The following is a 24464-nucleotide window of genomic DNA, read 5'->3' as shown; positions in this document are numbered from 1 at the left end:
AAGAAGACAGGCAATAGGGCAGTAGAGTGTGGAAGGACTAAACGGATGAAGCAATTCAGAGTTCTAAAGCAGTCCTTCACATGGAAACCTGAAGCCGAAAGCAACAAAGCCGGGACGAGAAGAGACAGCCTGGCAGACTGCACTGTGGGCCTTGCCAGGTGACGGAGGCGCCCAGGACGGCCAGCAGCCGGTCTTCAGGGAGAAAGCATTGGTTTGGTGACGCCCTGACCTGGACCTTTTCAGGGCCTCAGAACTGTAGACCTGTAGGTTAATAGACCCCACTGCCAAAGCCGACACATCCCACAGCATCCGTCCAGCAGCTCAGCAGACTGGGCAGGCGTGCACAACGGGAGGGCGCGGCTCCAAGGGCTTGGGACCGGGGCCCTCCATGGGCTCTCGACCTTTCCCTCAGTCTGTGATGGCTCCAAAAAGTTGTTTTACGTAAAAGCCACTAAGAGATGGACAACACCAGAGTTGGCAAAATGGGAGCAAAGGGAACAGGTGGGGAGGGGGATGTCTCTGGGGTTCAGCAGCTCTCCCCCCCCACCCTCCCATTCCCTCTCCCACTCCCTCGCTCCATCTCTTCCTCTCTCCTTCTCTCTGTAAAATGGCCCCAGCCCTGGGTCCTGCACCCCGAAATTTGCCCAGGCAAGGGAATGACCCACTGAAAGACCCCCACTGGTTGCATCCACAGCGGCTACACTGGGGACTCAGCAGACCCCCAGGATGAGTGAGTGCAGGAACTACAGGCCCAAAAGCTGCTTGGCAATAAAGAGGAAGCAGCTGGGCTCAAATAGTTGAGTGCCCGCTTCCCACATGGGATGTTCCAAGTTCAGTTCCCAGTGCCTCCTAAAGAAGACAAATAATGAGCAGACAAGAAGCAAACACAACAATCAGACAACGAGAAAAAATAACGAGCAGACCACAAGCAAAAACAAAACAAGTGGGACCCAGATGTGGCTCAAGTAGTTGAGTGCCTGCCTCCCACACGGGATGTCCCAGGTTTGGTTTCTGGTGCCTCCTAAAGAAAAAACAAACTGACAATGAGCAGACAAGGAGCAAAAACAATGAGCAGACAAGGAGCAGGAACATGAGTGAAAATGAGCAGACAATGAGCGTGAACAATGAGTGAAAACAATGATCAAACAGATGAGGGAGCCATCTCAGAGGAGGGAAATGAATAAATAAAATATGGTACAATTTTTAAAAAAAGAGGATGCAGCTCCCGGCCATGGTGAGCTAGGCCTAGAGCTCAGGAACCGGGAACCAGGCCAGGGGGCTGTGAGCCCTCCGCCCTCCGCCCTCCGCCCTCTGCCCTCCGCCCTCTGCCCTCCGTGTGGCCTGGGCCCTCACCTGTCCACCTTCCCACTGCCTCTGCCACCCCGGCCTGAGGTCAGCGGGTCGGCTGTTTGCACTCCAGCTCCACAACGCGGCCAGGGCGGGAGGGTCCTGAGAGCCTCTAGTCCAACCACCCTCTTGGAGGTGGGGAAACTGAGGCACAGAGGGCGGAGATCACTGACAACCACCAGGACGCTGTCTTCCCCCAACACGTGGCCCCAGGTGTGCACTCACCTGAGCCTCCACACACAGAGCCGAAGGCAGCAACATCTGTGGGCAGGGCCTGCGCGGAGCAGGTGACAGCAGGATGTCGCCTCCCTGGGGTGCATGGGAAAGGGGGGCGCTGCTCCGTCACCGAGAGCCCCGCGCCTGCCCGGGGTCCAGGACTCTTTATGTGGCCCAGGGCGGGGGGCTGGACGGAAGGCCAGAGGGAGCCCCTGCAGCGTCCAGGAGGACGTTGGCCTGAGGTGGGCAGAGGCGCCCGCGGGGCCAGGCTGGGTGCCCAGAGAGCCGCAGGCAGGGCTGGGGTTCCTTTGGGGCAGCACCAGGGGCTACTCGGGGGGCAGGGGGCACTGCAGCAGTCCAGGCGGCTGGGTGCAGAGGTGGGCAGAGGCCCCGTGCCCAGCAGGGATTGTGCCAGGAGGCGGTAGGGATGCACAGGCAGGGCCGGGGACAGCCAGCTGTGGGGGACGAGGAGGCAGGGCCTGGGGTCCCAGGGGGCCGGTGCCGGCCTCTTCTGCTCTCCCCCTTCACCCCTGCCTGTCCTCTGCGATGGAGCCATCAGCGACCAGGTCATGAGGCAGGGCCCTGCTCGGCAAGATGCCGAGATAACCCCAGAGCAGAAATCCCCGCCTCACCACAGGGCCGGAAGGGGCTGCTTCCGGCTGTGGGGACTTGGCTCCAGCTCCCCCAGACTGTTTCCTCATCTGACAAGGAGCCCCTCCCTCTGCTAAGGGGGGGAGGGCTGAGGGAGGCAGTGTCCTGTGAGTCAAGGACCTCAAGGATCCAGAAGGCGTGGCAGGGGTTGCCCTGCATGTGCCCACCCCACAGAGCAGCCCCGCTCCTCCGAGGCCCACGGGCACTGACTCCCCCACTCCGTGTCCCCTTGGGGACGTGCGTTGGGGTGAGAACAGCAGGAGAGAGACTCGCTCACCACAGTGCCTGGGGAGCAAGCAGCCCCTGGGTGCAGCCGTGCCTGAAGGCCTCCTGGGAGCTCTGATTTTGTGTCTAGGAAGATGTAGGGAGGAACCGGACCCCAGCTCTGGAGAGGGGTGCCAGGGGGTGCATCCTCGTGCAGGGAACCAGCCAGCTGCTGAGAGAGGGTCACCCAAACACCCAAGGGGGAACCCAGCTCCCCACACAGCCTGGCCCCTTTCGGGATCTCAGCCCTGCCTGGGCCTGGGTGGGGGGCGAGCTCCACTTGCTGGGCCCACCCTCGGACCTGTGCACCCCGAGCTGGTGACTGGAGGTGGCCTTGCCAGGGCCCCGCTTCTGGACCACCCACTTCCAGCCCCTCCCCAAGCCCCACCCAGGCCTGGAAGGATAAATGGGGAGGGGGCAGCGCACTGGGCAAAGAGCAGCAGGCGGACAGGGTGAGGCCCAAGCTCTGAGCCTCAGACCCCCGCCCAGACCGGAGACCCCCGAGGCTGCCCAGGTCCCTGGGCCCCTGACCCCTGGGCCTGGCCCCGCCCGCGGTGCTCAGGCTGCCGCCTCCTTGCTCTGTCCAGATGCTGCCCCTGCTGCTGCTGGCGCTGCCCCTCCTGGCCAGCAGGGTCCACATGGCCCCCGGTGAGTCTGCCCCCCGTCCCGCCCTGCCTCCCCCCAGCCCCACAGTGGGGGTGGGTCGGCTTAGAGAAGCCCCCCAGCGCCCCAGAGACCTCCAGGTGGGGGGCGCTGAGCCAGGGTCCAGCTGTGCCGCCTCTTATGCCGCCCCCTCCCAGCCCCCCACCAGGCCCTGGAGCGCGGGGCCATCGTGGGGGGGCAGGAGGCCTCCAAGAGCAAGTGGCCCTGGCAGGTGAGCCTGCGCCTCCACGCGGCCTTCTGGAAGCACATCTGCGGGGGCTCCCTCATCCACCCCCAGTGGGTGCTGACCACCGCCCACTGCGTCGGACGGTGAGGCGCGGAGGTGGGGCGCGGCTCCCCCGGGGTGCAGGGCGCTGCGGGTGGGGTTTCCAGGAGCAGGGGTGCTCGGAGGCTGGAGGATCAGGATCTGGACGGGGGAGTCCAGGAAACTGGGGGGTCCGAGAGGCCGGAGGCGGGTTTACGAGAGCCTGGGGCTCCAGATCCTGGGGGGTCCAGGGATTTGAAGGGGGCGTACCAGGGGGGGCTTGCAGGGGCTAGACCAGAGGGTTCAGGGGATTGGGGGGCCTTTCAAAGCCGGGGGTCTGGGGGCGCTGGAGAAGGGAGGTCAGGGGCTGACTGGCCCGAGCCCGTGGGCCCCTCCCCAGGGAACGCGTCAGCCCCGACGCCTTCCGCGTGCAGCTGCGCGAGCAGCACCTGTACTACGGGGACCGGCTGCTGCCCGTGGGCCGCGTGCTCCCGCACCCCGGCTACTACTCGGCGCAGGAGGGCGCGGACATCGCGCTGCTGGGGCTGCGGTCGCCCGTGAACTTGTCCGGCCGCGTGCAGCCGCTGCGCCTGCCCCCCGCCGCCCAGGCCTTCCCCGCGGGGACGCCGTGCTGGCTGACCGGCTGGGGCGACGTGGGCGACGATGGTGAGGGCTAGGCGCGGGTCGGGCGCAGGGCGCTGGGCGAGGGGCGAGGGGTGCCCGGGAGAGGACAACGGGAGGAGGTGCGGGGCGGGGCGCGGGGCGCCGGGCGAAGGGCTGGTCGGGCGCGGTGAGTGGGGCTAAGGGCGCGAGGTGAGGACGCGAGGAGGAGGGCGGAGGGCGCCGAGCCGGCGTGCGGTGCCTGGCCGGGCGCGGTGCGGGGCGCGTCTCCCGCGCGAGGTGCTGGATGAAGCACTGCCCCGGGGCCGCGGGGCGGGGCGGGGCACCGGGCGAGGGTCGGGCGCAAGGAGCACGGCCGGGGGCGCGGGGCGGGGAGACGGTCCCGGGTCGCGGAGCAGGGCGGGGCGGGGGCGGCGGCTCGGCCCCTCCCGCCCCAGCGCCCCGCTCGTCCCCGCAGAGCCCCTGCCCCCGCCCTACCCGCTGCGGCAGGTGAAGGTGCCCGTCGTGGACAACGGCGACTGTGACGCCCAGTACCACAGCGACACCTCCACGGGGGACAGCGTCCGCATCGTGCGCGACGACATGATGTGCGCCGGCCGCGCGGGCCGCGACTCCTGCCAGGTGCTCCCCCGCCCCCCTCCCACGCGCCGACCCTGCCCCGCCGGGCCCCGCTGACCCCGCCTCCCGCAGGGCGACTCCGGGGGCCCCCTGGCCTGCAAGGTGAACGGCACGTGGCTGCAGGCGGGCGTGGTCAGCTGGGGCGAGGGCTCCGCCCAGGACAAGCGGCCCGGCGTCTACACCCGCGTCACCCACTACCTGGACTGGATCCGCTGCTACGTCCCGGAGGAGCCCTGAGGGGCCTCGGTCGGGGTCCCCATCAGCGCCGCTGTCCCCCACCCTTCCCGGCCCTGCCCCGGCCAGCACCCTGTCCCGAGCTCCCCCCCCCCCCGCCCCCTTGGGCCCTCCCCTGCCCGGAGCCCCAAGCCCCTCCTGCCGTGTCATTAAAGTGCATGAAGAGCGGCCTCGGCTGCCCAGGTGCCTCCGTGGTGGGGTCGCTGACCAGGGGGGCGGGGCAGCTGCCGCCCGCGGCTGGGTGGGGTCCCCTCCTCCGCACACGCCGCCCTCCTTTCGCTTTTGGGGGCTGCATCAGGCAAGCGGGAAAATGAGAGGCGCAGCCATGAGGTCGATGGGGACCCGGCCCCTGGGTGGCCCCTCCCTCCCCCATCGCTGGCCGTCTCCCCCTCTGCTTCCAGATCCCATGTGTGCACACCTGGGCGCAAGATAGCCTGGGGGTCCCGCTGTCACCTGCTGGGCCTGGCCCTCCTCCTGCACTCTGGGTGGCCCCCCACGGTGCTGCATGGACCCAGGGCCTTTTGTTCGGGTGGCCCTCCCTGGGTGACGACTTCCCAGCTGCTAACAGGGGATGCTGGGTGCCTCCAATTCGGGGTGACTGTGAAGGGGACGGGGAGGGGCTGAGTGCTGGGCCGGGGCCTCCTCGGTCTCCTGGGCGCTGCCCACTGGGCTCTCCCCCACCCCCACCGACGCAGGTGCCTGCCGGTGCCAAAATCCTCCCTCAGCCACTTTCCAGCAGGTGGGGGGAGGCTCTCAGTGGGGGGTTTGCGTGTGTTGCTTTCTTTTTTTTTGGCATTTAAAAAAATGTACTGAAGTGTATCACACATACATATATAAACATACATAAAGACTAAGTGTATAGTAAAAGGTGTGAATTTACACATCAAGCCTACAGACCATCCTACGTGACATCACACGTCACCCTGCCAGCAATACCGTGCTTGTTGTGGAACATTTTAACTAATGATTAAAGAGCATCCTCGAAATATTACAACCACCCAAAGTATCTTACATTGGGTGTATTTCCCCCACCCACCCTGTTCTTCTTATTTTTTACATCATTTATAGATGAACATACATGAACAACAAGTGTATAGTAAAAGTTGTGAACTTACAACGCAGATACATAACATCATACACGGTCCCGTACATCAACCCTCCACCGACACCTTGTACTGTTGTGAGACATTTGTTAAAAATGATGAGAGAATATTGTCAAAATCGTACTAACAATAGGCTTTATCTGACATTCGGTGTATTTTTCCCCAACTCACCCTATTATTTCTATTTTTAAATGTTTTTTAATTTATTCTTAAAAGATACATAGATCACACAAAATGTTACTTTAAAAAACATGGGAGGGGGAAGAGGCTGTGGTTCGGTCAGCTGGGCTCCCGTCTACCATAGGGGAGGCCCTGGGTTCGGGTCCCGGGGCCTCCTGGTGAAGGCAGGCTCTCCTGCATGCTGTGGAGAGCCCACTCAGCAAGGTGACGCAACAGAAAGGGAGACAAGTAAAATCACAGAAGAGTGTGCGGCAAGTGGACACAGAGACCAGACAGCAAGCAAGCCGCAAAGGGGCGGGGCTATAAAAATATATAGGAGGTTCCCATATGCTCCACTCCCCACATACACCATTAGAATTTTTAAAATATATTTTTATCATAGAAATTTTAAACTTACAAAACAATCATGCATATGTGCAAGATTCCCATAAAACACCCCTCTATCAACACACCACACTGTGGTGGAACATTTGCTGCACATCATGAGATAATATCATCAGACTATTACCAGGTCAATAGCGTACACTATGCACATCTCTTCCATACTGCCCCATTATCAACACAGTGTGCCTTTGGTAGAGATGCAAGAATATTACATTATTACTGCTAACCACAATCCACAGGTCACACCAGTAGTATTTTTCCATGCTTCTCCACAATCCCACCACCTGCAGTAGTGATGTACATCTGCTCAAGTTCACAAAGGACACTCTTGCATCTTTACCTTCAACCACAATTCTCATCCACCTCTGGGTTGACTGTGCTGTTCAGTCCCTAGTAGATTATGCTCTACCTTTCTTTCGGTTGGCATTTACATCCCTAGACTACCCTTTTCAGCCAAATTGTGATTTATAAATAAGCTGTTACTATAATATGTTACCATCAACTCGATACATTCCCACACTTTCACATTAAAGTTAATTAAAACTTCTTCCTACATTAAACATCAGTAGTCCATCTCAGTCCTCTTCTCTCCTTTAAGAATCCACCACCTACTACCAGATGTTGAAGATATTTTCCTACATTTTCTTCTAGACGCTTTATGGTTCTTGCTTTTATATTTACGTTTTTGATTTATTTAGAGTTAATTTTGGATAAGGTGTGAGACAGGGGTCCTCTTTCCTACTTTTGGCTATGGATTTCCAGTTCTGTCATCACCATTTGTTGAATGGACAGTTCTGCCCGAGCCTGGTGGGTTTTACAGGCTGGTCAAAAACCACTTGACCATCCCTGGGAGGCTGTTTCTGAACCACCGGTTTGGTTCCATTGGTCTGTGTGTCTGTCTTTATGCTAATACAATTCTGCTTTTACCACTGTACTAGGTAATGTGATTTAAAATCTGGAAGTGGGAGTCCTCCAACCTCACTTTAATTTTTAGGATGTTTCTGGCTATTTGGGATCACTTACCCTTCCAAATAAATTTGATAATCATGTTTTCCTTTTATTTAAAAAATGTTGGTGGAATTTTTAATGGGATTGCATTGAATCTGTATATCAATTTGGGTAGGATTGACATCCTAACAATATCCAATCTTCCAATCTATGAGTGTGGAATGTTCTTCCAATTATTTAGGTCTTTTTAAAAATTCCGTTAACAATGACCTGCAGTTTTCTGAATACAAGTGTTTTACATCCTTAGTTAAGTTAATCCTCAATATTAGATTCTTTCAGTTGCTATTGTAAATGGAATTTTTTCCCTTGACTTCGTCATAAGATTGTGCATTATTAGCGCCTTTTAAAGTCTATTTCATCTATATAAGCACAGGCGCTCGGTCTTTGTTGTCGTTGTTGTTTTTGTTGTTGTTACTGAACGCGTGGACTAGCTCTCTCCAGCCCTTTCACTTTCACTTTATTGGTATCCTGGGGCCTCAGGTGAGTCTCTTGCTGACCACATATAGGTGGCCCCCACCCCAGGACCCCACCAGGGCCCCAGCCCAGGACCACCTCCTCTGCACTGAGCTAACGCCACCTGCAGGACCTGGCTTCCAAGGAGGCCCCGTGCTGAGGGCCGCATCTCTCTTTTGGGGGCCGTGATCCTCCCAGCGCACCTCCTCTGCCCGGCTCTTCCCGGGAACCCGGCCTAATGCCCTGCTTCTGCTCGCTTTGTCATGGGGTCAGGTGTTGTCATTTGAGCATCCATGTGTCCCCAGTGGCTGGGCTGGGGGCTCTCCTGGGGGCCCAGCCTGCACCCAGCAGCAGGCGAGGGTCAGCACTTGAAGACTGAACGGCGCTGAAGCTGGAAAGGGCCAGGCTCCCCCGTGTCCTGGCCAGCGGCCCCTGTCCTGCCAGTTAAGCCTGCGGCCACCAGATTTTGTGCATTCGTGTCGAGGTCTTTCTCGGGGACCTTGGCAGCCCCTGACCCCACGTTCTGTGCGGCCCCAGGCTGTGGTTTGCACTTTCCTCTGCACGTGATTATGCTCACAAGCAGATACGGGTCTCTGGGTGCCAAATCGTAGCATCTTTTTCATTAGGCCTGAGGCTCCTTTGGAAAGATCTCCCCGAGGACGCCCCCTCTTCCTTCCGTGGGCAGAGGGACACTCCGCGGGCGGCGCTGAAGAGCTCCGGAGTCACAGCCCCTGATCAGAGAGACGCACTGTGCCAGGACGATGTGGCCCTGCTCTGCGCCCTGCCCGGCAGGCCCTTCCTCCAAGGCAGAGCTGGAGGGCTGCAGCTGTGCGGGGTTCCCTGCGGACGCCAGCCCTTTTCCTCGCCCTATCCCTTTGTCAGGGCCACTGCTGTCGAAGGGGGGCGGACCCCGAGACTGGAAAGGCTCCTGGAAGCACTTAGATGGCAGTCAGGGGGGTGGGCTGGAGGGGGCGTCGGGCAGGAGGCCCAAGGGGGCAACCAGCTCCATGGGGGCTGCACAGAGGACGGAGGATGGAAGGGGACGAGGCGCAGGTGCCTCCTCTGAAGGGCTTACCCGCACCCCCGCCCCGGCTCTGCCCACACGGCCACCCCCTGCCGGGCGCCTGGGACCCAGGGGCGCCCACAAAAACCTTCGGGAAACCCGACAGCCTATATGGCCCATTGGCTGTCGGGAAAATCCGAAGGACGCTGATTGGCCTCAGGGCCGGAGGGCGTCACAGGGGCGTGGCCCCGGGGGACCCCCACTCCCTGCTCACTGCCTTCACACCCCCCGGCTGCCCCGTGCCAGCGCCATCGGGGTCCCCGACCAGCTCGGGTGGGCCGCGGGCCGCAGGGGGCGTCCCCGGCTCGGCGCTCTGGAGGGTCGGGGCCCCGCGGGTCTGGATTCGCGCTGGGCTGGGCAGCCCCGCTCTCTCCCACCCTCCCGCCAGACGCGACCTTAAGACGGGGACCCCCCACCCGAGGGCTAGCTGACCAGGGAGGAGCCCCCTCCCTCGCACAGCCCCCCACGTGGTGCTCCCCACACGGCTCTGCCCTCCCCCACGGCCCCAAGTTGGCCTTTGGTGCGAGGCGGCTGCGCGCGGGGCCCCTTCCTGCGCCCCCAGAAGGGCCGCTGGTTGGCTGCGACCTGGGCGGCCTGGGGAGGGCCTGTGCACTGCACACACGCACACACGCTCATGCTCACGCGTGCACACTCATGTCCACACGCACACGCTCATGCTCACGCGTGCACACTCACAGGTTCACACGCACACGCTCATGCTCACGCGTGCACACTCACAGGTTCACACGCACACACGCTCATGCTCACGCGAGCACACTCACAGGTTCACACGCACACGCTCATGCTCACACGTGCACACTCATGTCCACACGCACACGCTCATGCTCACGCGTGCACACTCACATGTTCACACGCACACGCTCATGTTCACACACACGCTCATGCTCACGCGTGCACGTTCACATGTTCGCACGCACACGCTCATGTTCACACGTGCACACTCATGTTCACACGCACACGCTCATGCTCATGCGTGCACGTTCACATGTTCACACGCACACACACGCTGGCGAGGGCGCCCCCGAAGGCCCCTCCTCCCTTGTTCGGGCCAGAGGCCGTGGGGCGCCCTAAGTTCTGCGCCTCACACACCCCGGGTAAGAGATTGGGGGGAGCTCGTGTGGACACGCCCCCACCCCGCCCCCTGCTCCCCAGGTTTGGCCTCAGGCCCGGGGGTCTCCTCTCCCCGCGGGGGACAGCGTCTCCCCCGCGCCAGGCTCCCAGTACCCCCCCTTTCCTCCGCCCCTGCGGTATCCCCGCTCCTGCCAGGGTGGGGAGGCAGCCTGGAGAGAACAGGGCTGGAAGGAGTGGGTGGGGCAGAGGGTAGGTGGCCGGGGGCGTGGGCGGAGGAGGGGGCCGGGGGCGAGTTTGGAGGGGGGCGGGGTCTTCAGCGCAGGCTCTAAACCAGGGGGCAGGAGCTGGATTGAAATTCCAGGAACACTCTCCCCCGCCATCCTCGGTCCCCACAGGTGGGAACTAGGGGTACCCCGTCCGTCCCAGCTCAAGGACCTCTAGGACTTGGGGATACCCCACCCTGAACCCCAGCACATGGCTCCCTGCCAAGCCCTTGACCACCAGCGGTCCCGGCCTGCTTTCCAGAGGAGCCCCATGAAGTGGCCGTGGGGCCCCACACCTGGCCACACCTGGTCCCTCCTCCCTGGCGGGAGGGACACGGGCACAGGGCTGTCGCCTGCCCAGAGCGCCCCTCCCCCCAGCGATGTCCTCCCGAGCAGTTGGGGGGCCCCCGAACGCGGACCCGGGCAGCCCGCCCATCGGCGGGGAGTGGCCTGCCCACCTAAGCCCTCGCCCGGGGGCGCCTCTGCACCTGCCTGTCTCTGGGTGGCGGCGGAGGGAGGGGCTGGGAGCTCTCCCCACCCGGACCCCAGCCCCGTCGTCCCGCGCTGAGGAGACCCCTGTTCTCCTTCCCCTGCCGACGGCCTCTGCCCGAGCCGGGCTCAGCTGCTCAGGACCCGGGCACCGGGGCCCACGCCCGGCTCAGGGGGCCCCCCAGGCCTGCGGCCCCAGAACCCGCGACGGCCCCTGCTGGAACCCCCTTCCTCCGTGCATCCCCTTCCTCTGTGCACCCCTTCCTCCGTGCACCCCCTTCCTCCGTGCACCCCCTTCCTCTGTCCTCCGTCTTCTGTGCACCCCCCATGGAGCTGGCTGCGTCCCCTTTGGCCTCCCGCCCATCGCACCCTCCAGCCCACCCCCCTGAGTGCCATCTAAGTGCTTCCAGGAGCTTCTCCAGGCTCGGGGTCCCCCGCCCCTCCCCCCCGGTCAACAGCAGTGGCCCTGACAGTGGGATGGGGTGAGGGACAGGGATGGCGTCCCCAGGGGAGCCCGCGCAGGTGCAGCCCCCCAGCTCTGCCTCGGAGGGAGGGTCGCAGGGCGGAGCGCAGAGCGGGGGCCGCGTCATGCTGGCGCTCGGGGACGCCCCGCTCCGCGGCTCCCTGATCAGGGGTTGTGACTATGGAGCTCTTCAGCGCCGCCCCCGCGGTGTCCCTCTGCCCACGGAAGGAAGAGGGGGCTTGCTCGGGAAGATCTTTCCAGCGAAGGAGCCTCAGGCCTAACGGAAACGATGCAGCGATTTGAAGCGGAGACCCTTATCTGCTCGTGAGCATAATCGCACCCAGAGGAAAGAGCAAACCACAGCCTGGGGCCGCACAGAACACAGAACATGGGGGGGTCCTGGTGAAGGGTGGGCAGGGGGTTCCCTTGTGAGGGTTGGTCGCCTGGACCCCTTTGAGCTTTGGGGAGCACAGCAGCGGCTCGAGGCGGCACCGGGGAGGGGGGGCCTGATGCTCCTGACCGCCCGGGTGGAGGGCCTGGCCTGGGGGGAGTCAGGCCACTGACTGGTCCAGCTGAAAACCACCAAAACGTCACCTCCCCTCAGGGAGGCGGGTGGTGGGAAGCTTCCAAGAGCCTGTTTAGGTGCCCTGGAGGAGGGCTGCTCTCAGAGAGGGCTGAGAGGCGTGTCTTTCCACATGAGTTGAGTCACCGGGGTGCCATGTGAGATTCAAGAGGGAACTGCTCCTGCTCCCTGGAGAGAAGCAGTAGGAACAGAGAGGGGCAGGGAGGGCTCCAGATCCGCAGGATCCACCCAACTCCAGAGCCACCCCACCCAGGGAGGCGACGGGACAGCTTTCTGAAGAGCTGACTCACCAAGAGGACGCTTAGCTCAGTGGGGGCTCCCGCCGTGAGCACACGAGGCCCCGAGTATTGTGATTAGTAATGGGAGTAAATGTAGCCTTGATGTGGAGAAAGTGGCCATGGTGCCTGCTGGGGTGGGAGTGGGAAGAAGAGATGTGATGTGGGGGCATTTTCAGGACTTGGAGTTGTCCTGGGTGGTCTACAGGCACAGTTAGTGGACACTGTATGTCCTCCCATGGCCCACTAGGTGGACTGGGAGAGAGCGTAACTATGATGTGGACCGTTGACCATGTGGTGCAGCAGTGCTCAGAGATGTGCTCACCAAGTAGAATGGATGTCCCCTGGTGACGGAAGGGCTTGTTTTTGTGAGAGGAGTGGGGCGAGTGGGGTGGGGGAGGGGTATGGGGACCTCATTTTTTTTTAATGTAACAAAGACAAAAAAAATTCCCACTCCTCTTAGAGTAGTGCCCCACGGGACATCCAAGATCCAGTGGTAGTTTAGGATGGAGAAAACAGGCATTATCCTGGAATTAGCTTCTCCTGGGTCTCTTATTTTCCCTGAAAATAAAATTTGACTTAGTTCACTTGCTAAAATCCGCTTCAGAACCTGGGGAGGGCAGGCTGCAGGCGAGTGGAGAGCAGCACAGCTGAGAAGCCCCTCAGGGCCCAGAGGGGAGGCTGCTCGTCCTGAGGGTTTCTGTGGCTGCTCGCTGTGGGTTGTTTGTTTGTATAATTTTCTTGTTTTTCTTCCCTCTTTCTTCCCCTACCCCTTTTTTTTCCTTTACAATTCGGTGCTGCTGGCTTGTTCCTTGTTCCCTTGATTTCCCCTTTCTGTGGACAGTGATTTTGTCTGCCAAGGCTCTTTTCCTTCCTTCATCTTCCTACCTTCCGCTCTTCCTGGTTGTTCTTACGTACCACCTCTCTTTGTTTAGTCTTCAATTTTTCTGTCTTTTATTTCTATCTTGTCTATTCTGTTTTCTTTCTTTTATCAAATTTAATCTTTTTGTCCTTTCTTTCTCTTTCCCTCTCTCCTCATCATTCTGGCCTTTTGATTCATTATATATATTTTTCTATTCGGTTTTCCATTTCATCATAGGTTCTCCACTCTTTTATTCCTATTACTCTACACGGCTTACATGAATTAAACATTAATATTTAGGTAAGCAGACATGGCTCCACTGACAGAGCATCCGTCTACCACATAAGGAAGGTCCAGGGTTCGATCCCCAGGACCTCCTGACCCATGTGGCAAGCTGGCCCATGCACAGTGCTGCTCTGAGCAAGGAGGGCCGTGTCACACTGGAGCACCCCATCGTAGGGGTGCCCCATTTGCAAGGAGTGAGTCCCACAAGGAGAGCCACCCCACGTGAAAAAAGCTCTCCCACCAAGGAGTGGCGCCACACTCATGGAGATGTGATGCAGCAAGATGACACAACAAAAAAGAGATGCAGTTTCCTAGTGCCACCGGATAATACAAGCGGACACATAAGAACACACAGCGAATGGACCCAGAGAACAGACAACTGGAGGAAGGGGAGAGAAGTAAATAAAATAAATCTTTTAAAATAATCATTTTCCTAGGTCTTATATGGTTCCTCTTCTAACTCTTAATATTATTATTACTATTACCTTTTTTCTTTTCTTACCTCTTTTGCTTTCTATGACCCTAATCTTTTTCCTTCAAGGAAACATAGAAAACAGTCAGGAAAGAGAATAAGAAGAACAAAGTGGCAAAGAGAAAACTTAACACACACACAAACAGCAGCTGAGTAAAACCCTAGAGTAGAGAGATAAGCTAATCATCTGAACAAACCCATCAAGATAAAAAGATGACCAGACAGCAACCAAAAATTACAAACCATACCAAGAAACAGGAAGACATGGCCCAGTCCAATGAACAAACTAAAAACCAGGAAAAGATGCAAAACATAAAACAACTAATGAAAGCTGTCCAAACAAATACCATGAACCAACTTAATGAAGTGAAGGAAGAGATTAAGGATATTAAGAAAATACTAGGAGATCATACTGAAGAAACTGTAAACAGACATTAAAAGATAACGGATACGAAGGAGGTGGGGCAAGATGGCGTCTGAGTGAGTGCACCTCATAATCTCTCCTGCAAAGAAGCGGCTGAGTAGGGTTGGAGTCCTGCTGGATAGGGCTGTTTTGGGTGTTTGCAGGGCAGGAGGTGTCCGGACATCGATTTAGTGGGATGGTGACAGAGGAGATTCTTGCAAGAGGTAGAATTTTGGGTCTTTTGCATGGAAGTCGGAGGTTGTGGGGGGGATCCTTCCCCCTGGGGCTGGCGGACTGGCGGAGGCGATTCCTGAAGGCTTTGTTGTGTGGGGTGTTCCCAAGCCCTGAGCGGGTTGTTTCGGGGCCTTGCAAGGCAGGAAGTGTCTGCTTGTTGATTTGGTGACACAGTGACGGAGGAGATTCTTGTGAGAGGTGGAATTTTGGGTTTCTGACATGGAGGTCAGAAGGTGTGGGTGGAGCCCCTCCCCCGAGGGCTGGTGGCCCACTGCACTGATCCCTGAAGGCTGTTGTGCTGCGGTGCTCCCAGGCCCTGCATTAACCAGATGCGTGGTTCCCAGGTCTGTGTCCCCTAGACCCTGGTGGCCCACGCTCCGGACACTCGCACACCTTGAGTCTGCAATATCATGGACTTCCCATTCCTGAATCCGCTGTGCCCTGAGTACAGTCTGAGGTCCTTGATTACCCTAGCACTCCGCGGTTCTTGTTTGTTTGTTTTCCTCCTTGAGCTTGGAGGAGTGTACCAGCTGATTTGGATAGAATCTGGGAAGAAAGGAGAGGTGAATCTGCTGAGAAAGCCCAATTTGCCTAACGTCCTGGGATAGGAAACTTAGTCCGGGAGAAGGTGGAGTCAGAAAATCAATTACACCTCTCCTAGCACACCTAAGGGGGAGGGAATGTAGGAGGTGCTATCCAAGCTTCCAGTAGCATATTTGGGGTTTTTGATGAGGTGTAGGTGCACTCACACTGGAAATAAAGAGTCATAGTCTTCTGTGTTGAGTTGGTTCAACAAGGACCTACTTAAATCTCCTACCAGACCTCTCAGGCATCTTTCCTGCTGCCCTGGAAGAGAGAGAAGCGAGGAAGGGAGAAAGGGGGAAGGTCAGATCCCTAAGTGAATTATGTAACTGTGAAGAGGATTCCTAGCTTGAAATGTTGGTTCTTTCTTTTGTTTTGTTTTGTTTTTGATTTTTTGTTTTGTTGTGATTCCTAATAATGCATTGTCTCCTGGTCTTTTCTCCCATTTTATACCCCAAGGTCCTTTCCCATTTATTTAGTTTTTTTTCCCCACTTTTTCTTTTTCTTGCATGTCTCCCCCCCTTTCTTTGCCCCCTCTTTTTCTCTTCTCTTATTTTCTTTTCTCTCTTTTTCTTCTTTTTTATTTTATTTTCTTTTCTTTATATAATAGCTGCTGCAGGGAACGCTTCACATTTGCTGTGTTTCCTCATCCTCCATTTCCTCTTTTCTGTGTGTATTGATTTTGGCTACCTACACAACCCCCTTTTCCCTACATCTTTTTATCCTCCATCATCTACTGTTTCTCTTACATTCCACCTCCCTTTCTTTGGCCCCCAAATTGTCTGAATTTTATTTCTAATACCTTTGTTCTGTTTTCTGTATTTTATCCACTCTTGATATTATTGTCTTTCTTTACTCTTTTCCTCTCTCATGAAAACACTGGCCTTTCAATTCATACTATATCCCATATTCAGTTGACTGTCTCATTATAGGTACTCTACTTACTGCTATAACTCTACACAACTTACATGAGTCTAATATCCTTTCTCCTTGATCTCACATTGTTGCTCTGTTAACATTTATTACCAATACTACTTTATACATTTCCTTTTCTTACTCATTTTGCTTTCCCTGGCCCTCATATTTTCCTTCAAAGTGAACTTAGCCAGCAACAAGAAAATAAAGAAGGACAAAGTGACAAAGAGAAGACATAACACTTATGCATGAACAAGAACTAATTACTCCCCAAGACTAGACAAAGAAGTTAAGGAACTGATTAAACCTGTCAAAATAAAATGATGACCAGACAGCAACAAAAAATTACAAACCAAACCAATAATCAAGAAAACATGGCCAAATCCAATGAACAAACTAAAAACCAGAAAGAAGCAGCAGAACATCAGACAAGTAATTAAATATCTCAAAATGTATATTAGATACCAACTTAATGAAGTAAAGGAATAGATAAACAATATGAAGAAAATGCTTGGAGAGAATACAGAAGAAATTGCAGACATACACAGAAAGATAAGAGATATGACGATGAACACTACAGTTCAAGAAATCAAAAGTACACTCAGCAAATAGCAGCAGATTAGAAGAGGCAGAGGAGAGAATTAGTGATGTGGAAGACAGTAATCCAAAATCAAACAGATGGTAGAAATGATAGATAAAAAAACAGAAAAAGTCCTGCTGGGACTTAGGGACCTGAATGACAATGCAAAATGCACAAACGTACATATTATAGGCATCCCAGAAGGAGAAGAGAAGAGAAAAAGGACAGAAGGGGTGTTGGAGGAAATAATGGCTGAAAACTTCCCAAATCTACTGAGAGAGACAGATGTACATATCCAAGAAGCACAAGGCACCCCAAACACCATAAATCCCAACAGGCCCACCCCAAGACATATACTTGCCAAATTATCCAATGCTCAAGACAAAGAGAAAATTCTAAAAGCAGCAAGAGAAAAGAAAACCATCTCATACAAGGGAGGTTCCATAAGATTAAGTGCTGATTTCTCATCTGAAATCATGGAGGCAAGAAGGCAGTGGTATGATATAGTCAAGGTACTAAAAGAAAAAAATTTCCAACCAAGAATACTCTACCCAGCTAAGCTAGCATTCAAAAATGATGGAGAATTCAAAATATTCACAGATAAACAGAAATTAAAAGTGTGTGCCACCCAGAACCCTGTCCATCAAGAACTACTTAAGGTAGTTCTGCATGGAGACAGAAAAAAACAGGAGAGGCAGAGTTGGAGGAGAGTGTAAGAGCAACAAAAAGGACAAAAAGAGAAGGAAATAAATAAACAAAATATGACAAACACAAGTCAAAACAAAATATGGCTAACATTAATAATTCCTTGAAAGTAATAACACTGAATGTCAATGGATTAAACTCACCTGTCAAAAGATTCAGACTGGGATACTGGATAAGGAAATATGACCCATCTATATGCTGTCTACAAGAAACACATCTTAGACCCAGGGACTCAAGGAGGTCGAAAGTGAATGGCTGGAAAACAATCATACAAGCAAACAATAACCAAAAAAAATCAGGAGCAGCTATATTAACATCAGACAAAATAGACTTTAAATGTGAAAACTTTGTGAGAGACAAAGATGGATACTACATATTAGTGAAAGGGATAATCTTTCAAGAAGAACGAACAATCATAAATATTTATGCTCCTAACAAGGGTGCCTCCAAATACATGAGGCAAACACTGGAAAAACTAAGTGAAAGAATAGATGCCTCTACAATTATAGTGGGAGAGTTTAATACACCACTCTCAACTTTGGACAGAACATCTCAAAAGACAATCAATAAAGAAACAAAAACTTTGAACAGTGTATTAGAGGAGCTGGACCTAATAGACATATACAGATCATTACACCCAAGTACAGCAGGATATGCATTTTTCTCAAGTGCACATGGATCATTCTCCAAGATAGACCATATGCTAGGCCACAAAGAAAGGCTCAATGAATTCAGAAAGATTGAAATCATACAAAAAAAAATCCCTGACCACAGTGGAGTGAAGCTGGAAATCTGCAAGGACCAGAGGCCCAGATTTCACACCAAGATATGGAAATTAAATAGCACACTCTTAGTAAAACAAAGAGGATCAAAGAGGAAATCTCAAAAGAAATTAATAACTACCTTGAAACTAATGATAATGATAACACAACATACCAAAACTTATGGGATGCAGCTAAAGCAGTACTGAGAGGGAAATTTATAGCCATAAATACATATATCAAAAAAGAACAAAGAGCAAAAATTGAAGAATTAACTGTACATTTGGAGGAATTAGTAAAAACAAACAACAAAATAACTCCACAGGAAGAAGAAAGAAAGAACAAAGATAAGAGCAGAACTAAATGCAATAGAAAAAAGAAAGCACTTGAAAAGATAAACAAAACCAAGAGCTAATTCTTTGAGGAGATCAATAAAATTGACAAAACCTTAGCTAGACTAACAAAGAAAAAAAGGGAGAAGATGCAAATACACAAAATAAGAAATGAGAAAGGAGATATCACCACTGACCCCACAGAAATAAAGACTACCATAACAGGATAGTTGGAAAAACTATATTCCAACAAAAATGACAATTCAGAGGAAATGGACAAATTCCTAGAAACACATAAGCAGCCTCTATTGACAAAAGAAGAAATTGACGATCTCAACAAACCAATCACAAGTAAAGAGATAGAATCAGTCATTAAAAACCTCCCAACTAAGAAGAGCCCAGGGCCAGACGGCTTCACAGGTGAATTCTACAAAACATTCCAGAAAGAACTAACGCCAATCTTGCTGAAACTCTTCCAAAAAATCAAAACAGAAGGAACATTACCTAACTCATTGTATGATGCCAACATTACCCTAGTACCAAAGCCAAACAAAGACACCACAAGAAAGGAAAATTACAGACCAATTTCTCTAATGAACCTAGACACAAAAATCCTCAACAAAATACTTGCTAACCATATTCAACAACACATTAAATGAATTATACACCGTGACCAAGTGGGATTCATTCTGGGTATGCAAAGATGGTTCAACATAAGAAAATCAATCAATGTAATACCCCATATAAACAGATTGAAGGAAAAAAACCAATCACATGATTACATCTATAGATGCAGAAAAAACATTTGACAAAATACAGCACCCTTTCTTCATAAAAACACTGCAAAAGATAGGAATACAAGGAAATTTTCTGAACATGATAAAGGATATATATGAAAAACCCACAGCCAACATCGTTTACAATGGTGAAATCCTAAAATCTTTCCCTCTAAGATCACGAACAAGACAAGGATTCCCACTATCACTTCTTCTATTTAACATTGTCTTAGAAGTACTTGCTCGAGCACTGAGGCAAGAACCAGATATAAAAGGTCTTCAAATTGGAAAGAAAGCAGTCAAAATTTCATTATTTGCAGATGACATGATCCTCTACATAGAAAACCCTGAGAGGTCTACAACAAAACTTGTAGAACTCATAAATGAGTTTAGTAAAGTCACAGGTTATAAGATCAATGCGCAAAAATCAGTAGCATTTCTGTACACCAATAATGAGCAAGCTGAGGAAGAAATCAAGAAACAAATACCATTTACAAATACTAAATAAAAAAATCAAATACCTAGGAATAAATTTAACTAAAGATGTAAAAAACTTGTACACAGAGAACTACACAACACTGTTCAAGGAAATCATAAAAGACCTAAATAAATGGAGGAATATTCCTTGTTCATGGACAGGAAGACTAAATATTATTAAGATGTCTATCCTACCAAAACTGATATACACATTCAATGCAATCCCAATAAAAATCAACACAGCCTTCTTTAAGGAACTAGAAAAACTAGCTATGAAATTTATTTGGAAAGGAAAGAGGCCCCAAATAGCTAAAGACATATTGAAAAAGAAAAACAAAATTGGAGGAGTCATACTACCTGACTTCAAAACATACTAAAAAGCTACACTAGTGAAAACAGCATGGTATTGCACAAGGAGAGACACACAGACCAATGGAACTGAATTGAGAGTTCTGATATAGATCCTCATATATATAGTCATATAATATTCGATAAAGCCACCAAACACTCTCACCTGGGAGAGAACGGCCTATTCAACAAATGGTGCCTGGAGAACTGGATAGCCATATGTAAAAGAATGAAAGAGGATTACCATCTCACACCTTATACAAAAATCAACTCAAGATGGATCAAAGACCTAAATATAAGAGCCAAAACCATAAAGACTTTGGAAAGCAGTGTAGGGAAGCATATACAAGACCTTGTAATAGGAAATGGCTTCATGAACAGCACACCAAAAGCACGAGCAGCAAAAGAACAAATAGATAAATGGGACTTCCTCAAAACTAAAGCCTTCTGCACCTCAAAGGAGTTTGTCAAGAAAGTGATACTTGCAACAGTGTTGAGTGCTTGACATGCTCAACTGCCCTAATGCACTGGGCATTACACAGTTGGGAGAAAATATCTGGTAACCATATGACTGACAGGAGACTTATATCTTGCATATATAAAGACTCCTGTATCTTGAAAATAAAAAGATAACCCTTTTAAAAAATGGGAAATATTTTAAACAGACACTTCTCCAAAGTGGAAATACAAATGGCTAAAAAACACATGAAAAAATGCTCCAAATCTCTAGCTATCAGGTAAATGCAAATCAAAACCACAATGAGATACCATCTTATTCCCATAAGATTGGCAGCTATGAAAAAAACAGAAGACTACAAATGCTGGAGAGGATGTGGAGGAATGGGAACACTCATCCACTGCTGGTGGGAATGCAGAAGGATCCAGCCATTCTGGAGGACAGTTTGGCGGTTTCTCAAAAAACCAGCCATAGATTTGCCATATGACCCAGCAATTCCACTGCTGGATACATACCCAGCAGAACTGAAAACAAGGACACAAACCGATATATGCACACCAATGTTCACAGCCGCATTGTTCACTATTGCCAAAAGTTGGAATCAACCCAAATGCCCATCAACAGATGAATGGATAAACAAAATGTGGTATATACATAAAATGGAATACTACTCAGCTTTAAAAACGAATACACTACAAACACACATGATAACATGGATGAATCTTGAGAACCTTATGTTGAGTGAAGCAACCCAGGCATTGAAGGACAAATATTACATGACCTCAATGATATGAAGTAAGTAAACCAAGCTGCCTCAGAGAGCTAGAGACCGGGTGATAGGCTTAAAGGAAATGGGGGATAGAGGAAGGCTGTAAGCTGACACCTACATGGGTGAAATCTATGATAAGCTGGAGGTAAGTATTTGTACAAGGAAGGGATAAAATGGGGGAATAGGGTTACCTTTGGGTGGGGCTTTGCGGGCTTGAAGGGGGCTAGGGATGGGAGGATGGGTAATATTGCCCAAGAAATTGGGGGGATGATGGGGGAACATACGAACATAGGAGATTGTCAGGTATTTGGTTGAGAGTATAATGCTGAGAAAACTTTTTAAAAAATATAATAAGGAAGGTTACCTGTTTAAGATGCTCAAAGGGAATAACCCAGTGCAGGACAGGCTCCTAGGGAATGTGTGAGTGCTCATTTTGCCGTAGTGGGTTATATCATTGGATAGAGACCCATATAATGAGAGTGACGGTATACCCACATCCTGGGGAGGACTGATGTTCTCAAATAGAGGAAACTGTATCTCTCGAGAGAAATGGTGGCTCCCAGTATATTAGGGCAGTTGAGCATGTCAAGCCCTCAACACTGTTGCAAGTATCTCTGAACATGGCCCTTCAAGCAATGAAGATTGACTGTCACTGTGGCCCCTAAGGGGAGGGGGAAAGAAGTATTGAATAGATGGAACCAGTGTAACTGTGTGGGCAATAGAAGTGTTCCACAAGATTACACAAGGATGGATATAAGACATGTTAAATTACACCAAAAATATATAGGGGCTGATAGGCTAAAGTGTAAATCAAAATGTAAAATACAAGATAACTAAAAATTCAGAAAATTGTATAGTCTAATATATAAACCACAATGTAAACCCAAATGTTACCTTGTTTGAAAGCTATTGTCTCAATATCTATACATCAGTTTCAGTAAATACAGTATGAATATGTAAAAAGATTATTGCTGTGGAAGGGAAAAGGGTTTTATGTTGGATATGTGGGAGTACTGTATATTGTATATATGAATTACTGTGATCTAAAACTTTTGTGAAGATAAGCTTAATAATTAGGGAAAAAAAAGAAAAAGATAGGATGTAGACACTGAGTAAAAGATGGAAGTAGTGGCCTTTCCAATTTGCATACAGGGAAAAAGTTATTGCAGTGATGGAAGGTAAAATATCAAAAGCAAAGCTTTTGCATTTTTAGATTTTTTGATACCCCAATTTATTTTGACCTTATTTTTTCTAAATTGATATGTATTCTATATCTAACCTTTAAACTAATCACTATATTCCATTTTACTATTAATGGAACCTGGCAATATATTGGGCTTCACTTTTCAAGAAGTTTTGGATCACAGAGACGTTCAACAATGGCAGGGGAGGAATACTGGTGTGGGATGTTATTGACAGGGGACACATGGTTGGCAGGGAGCTCTCCAAGGCATATATCCAGGGTACATAAAAATGTTTGGATATTTTCATAAAGGTTACAATTAAAAACAACAACTGAGAGAGTGCTCAGTTCCTAGCCAGGGGAGCTCTATCACATTCCCTAAAGGAATAGCAACAAACCCCCAAGTGCAAAGGCAAAGACAAAAAAAGAAGGAAGGTCCAACAATGAGCCCCTGATACTAATGACTATGCTTGTGAGCCTGTGCACGTGAAATAAGAAGAAGGCCTAGAGTGGCAGGGTGCCTAAGAGTTACCTCCTGAGAGCCTCTGTGTTGCTCAAATCTGGCCAGTCTCAAAGCCTAACTCAACATATAAATGTGTTGCCTTCCCCCCAGCATGAGACTTGATACCCAGGGATGAGCCTCTCTGACACAGAGGGATTACTACCAAGTACCAGCTGATGATGTAACTAGAAAATGACCTTGAGTAAAAGGGTCAACTCGGACCAGCAGAATATCTCAATCTACATATAATACCAGGAGTTAAAAATGCTTTTTGACCTGGATCAAGCGGGAAATGGAAAGAACAAATGAGTTTATATGGCTATGAGTCTCCAAAAAGAGCCGGGAGGTTATCAAAGGGGTTGCCCTTATGCACACCTCTGCAGAGTCCCAGAGACAGATAAAGTAGATACAAGCCCAGGTATTGTTTCTTCTGAGGGCTACAGAGACCCACAGGTCCTACGGTCATGGCAGATGGAGTTCAGTGCCATCTCAGTTGGCCCTACTTTGGAGTTTGTATTTCTGTGTGATGGAGCTGGACTTAGATGTGATCTTTGTCCACAAGTCTCTCCTGTTACTCTTACTGGAACTGTAGTTGTTGCTGGGACCTAATGTATACCCAGGGGACCTGAATCTCTGGACTGACCATGTGATAGCCAGGCCCTGAGCCTCAATAGACTTCAGCTCCTACACTCTGGTTTATTGGACTTAACCCTCTCAGCTAACATGGAGGTGAATAATGTCAACCACCACACCAGGGAGCCAAGAGTGCCTACAACTGAAAGCAGGAGGATTGCATCCAGCATCCATGTGGAATCTAAGCCCCATCTTGATATAGATGTGGAGTGGACACAACCATTCTAATGTCCACAGGATGGAAGAATAGAGTATGGATTAGAGTGGACTTACTGATAGTCTATTCATGAACTATTGTGATTAGTAATCGAAGAAAATGAGGCACTGGTGTGGAGTAAGTGGCCATAGTGGCTACTGGGGGTAGGGAGTGGGAGGAAGAAATGTGATGTGGGGGCATTTTCAGGACTTGGAGTTGTCCTGGGTGGTGCTGCAGGGACAGTTATGGGACATTGCATGTCCTCCCATGGCTCACTGGGTGGACTGTGGGAGAGTGTGGGCTATGATGTGGACCATTGACCATGAGGTGCAGCGGTGCTCAGAGATGTATTCACCAAATGCAATGAATGTCTCATGATGATTGAAGAGGTTGTTGTTATGGGGGGAGGAGTAGGGTGAGGGGGGTGGGAGGTATATGGGGACCTCATATATTTTAAATGTAACATTAAAAAAGTAAATGAAGACAAAAAAAAAAAAAAAGAAACTCACCTTAGACTCAGAGTTCAAGAAGGCTGAAAGTGAATGGCTGGAAAAGAATCTTATAAGCAAACAATAACCAAAAAAGGGCAGGAGTAGCTATACTAACATCAGACAAAATAGACTTTAAATATAAAACTATTGTAAGAGACAAAGACAGATACTCTACCTTATTAAAAGAGGTAATCATTCAAGAAGAAACAATCATAAACATGTATGTACGTATCCAGGGTGACTCAAAATACATGAGCCAAACACTGGAAAAACTAAGTGGTGAAATA

The 24464-nt window shown here is 51.1% G+C and overlaps 1 protein-coding gene across 1 annotated transcript; it reads left to right on the top strand.

Annotated features, from left to right (window-relative positions):
- The first annotated feature begins 2926 nt into the window (after window positions 1-2926).
- Window positions 2927-5026, top strand: LOC105744921 (tryptase alpha/beta-1-like). Its single transcript, XM_058286706.2, has 5 exons — window positions 2927-3126; window positions 3279-3450; window positions 3786-4051; window positions 4464-4627; window positions 4697-5026. Exons 1-5 carry the CDS (start codon window positions 3066-3068, stop codon window positions 4859-4861), a joined length of 828 nt encoding a protein of 275 aa, XP_058142689.1. The 5' UTR covers window positions 2927-3065; the 3' UTR covers window positions 4862-5026.
- Window positions 5027-24464: the final 19438 nt, after the last annotated feature.

Source organism: Dasypus novemcinctus, chromosome 23 (assembly GCF_030445035.2).
Source record: "Dasypus novemcinctus isolate mDasNov1 chromosome 23, mDasNov1.1.hap2, whole genome shotgun sequence".
Lineage (NCBI taxonomy): Eukaryota > Metazoa > Chordata > Mammalia > Cingulata > Dasypodidae > Dasypus > Dasypus novemcinctus.
The sequence above is the reverse complement of the archived record's forward strand: the minus strand, read 5'-3'. Positions and strand labels throughout refer to the sequence as shown.

Coding starts and splice junctions, on each gene's coding strand:
- LOC105744921 (XM_058286706.2), top strand. CDS start 3,066: ATGCTGCCCCTGCTGCTGCTGGCGCTGCCCCTCCTGGCCAGCAGGGTC. Junction 3,127..3,278: donor CAGGGTCCACATGGCCCCCG/GTGAGTCTGCCC, acceptor GCCCCCTCCCAG/CCCCCCACCAGGCCCTGGAG. Junction 4,628..4,696: donor CGGGCCGCGACTCCTGCCAG/GTGCTCCCCCGC, acceptor CGCCTCCCGCAG/GGCGACTCCGGGGGCCCCCT.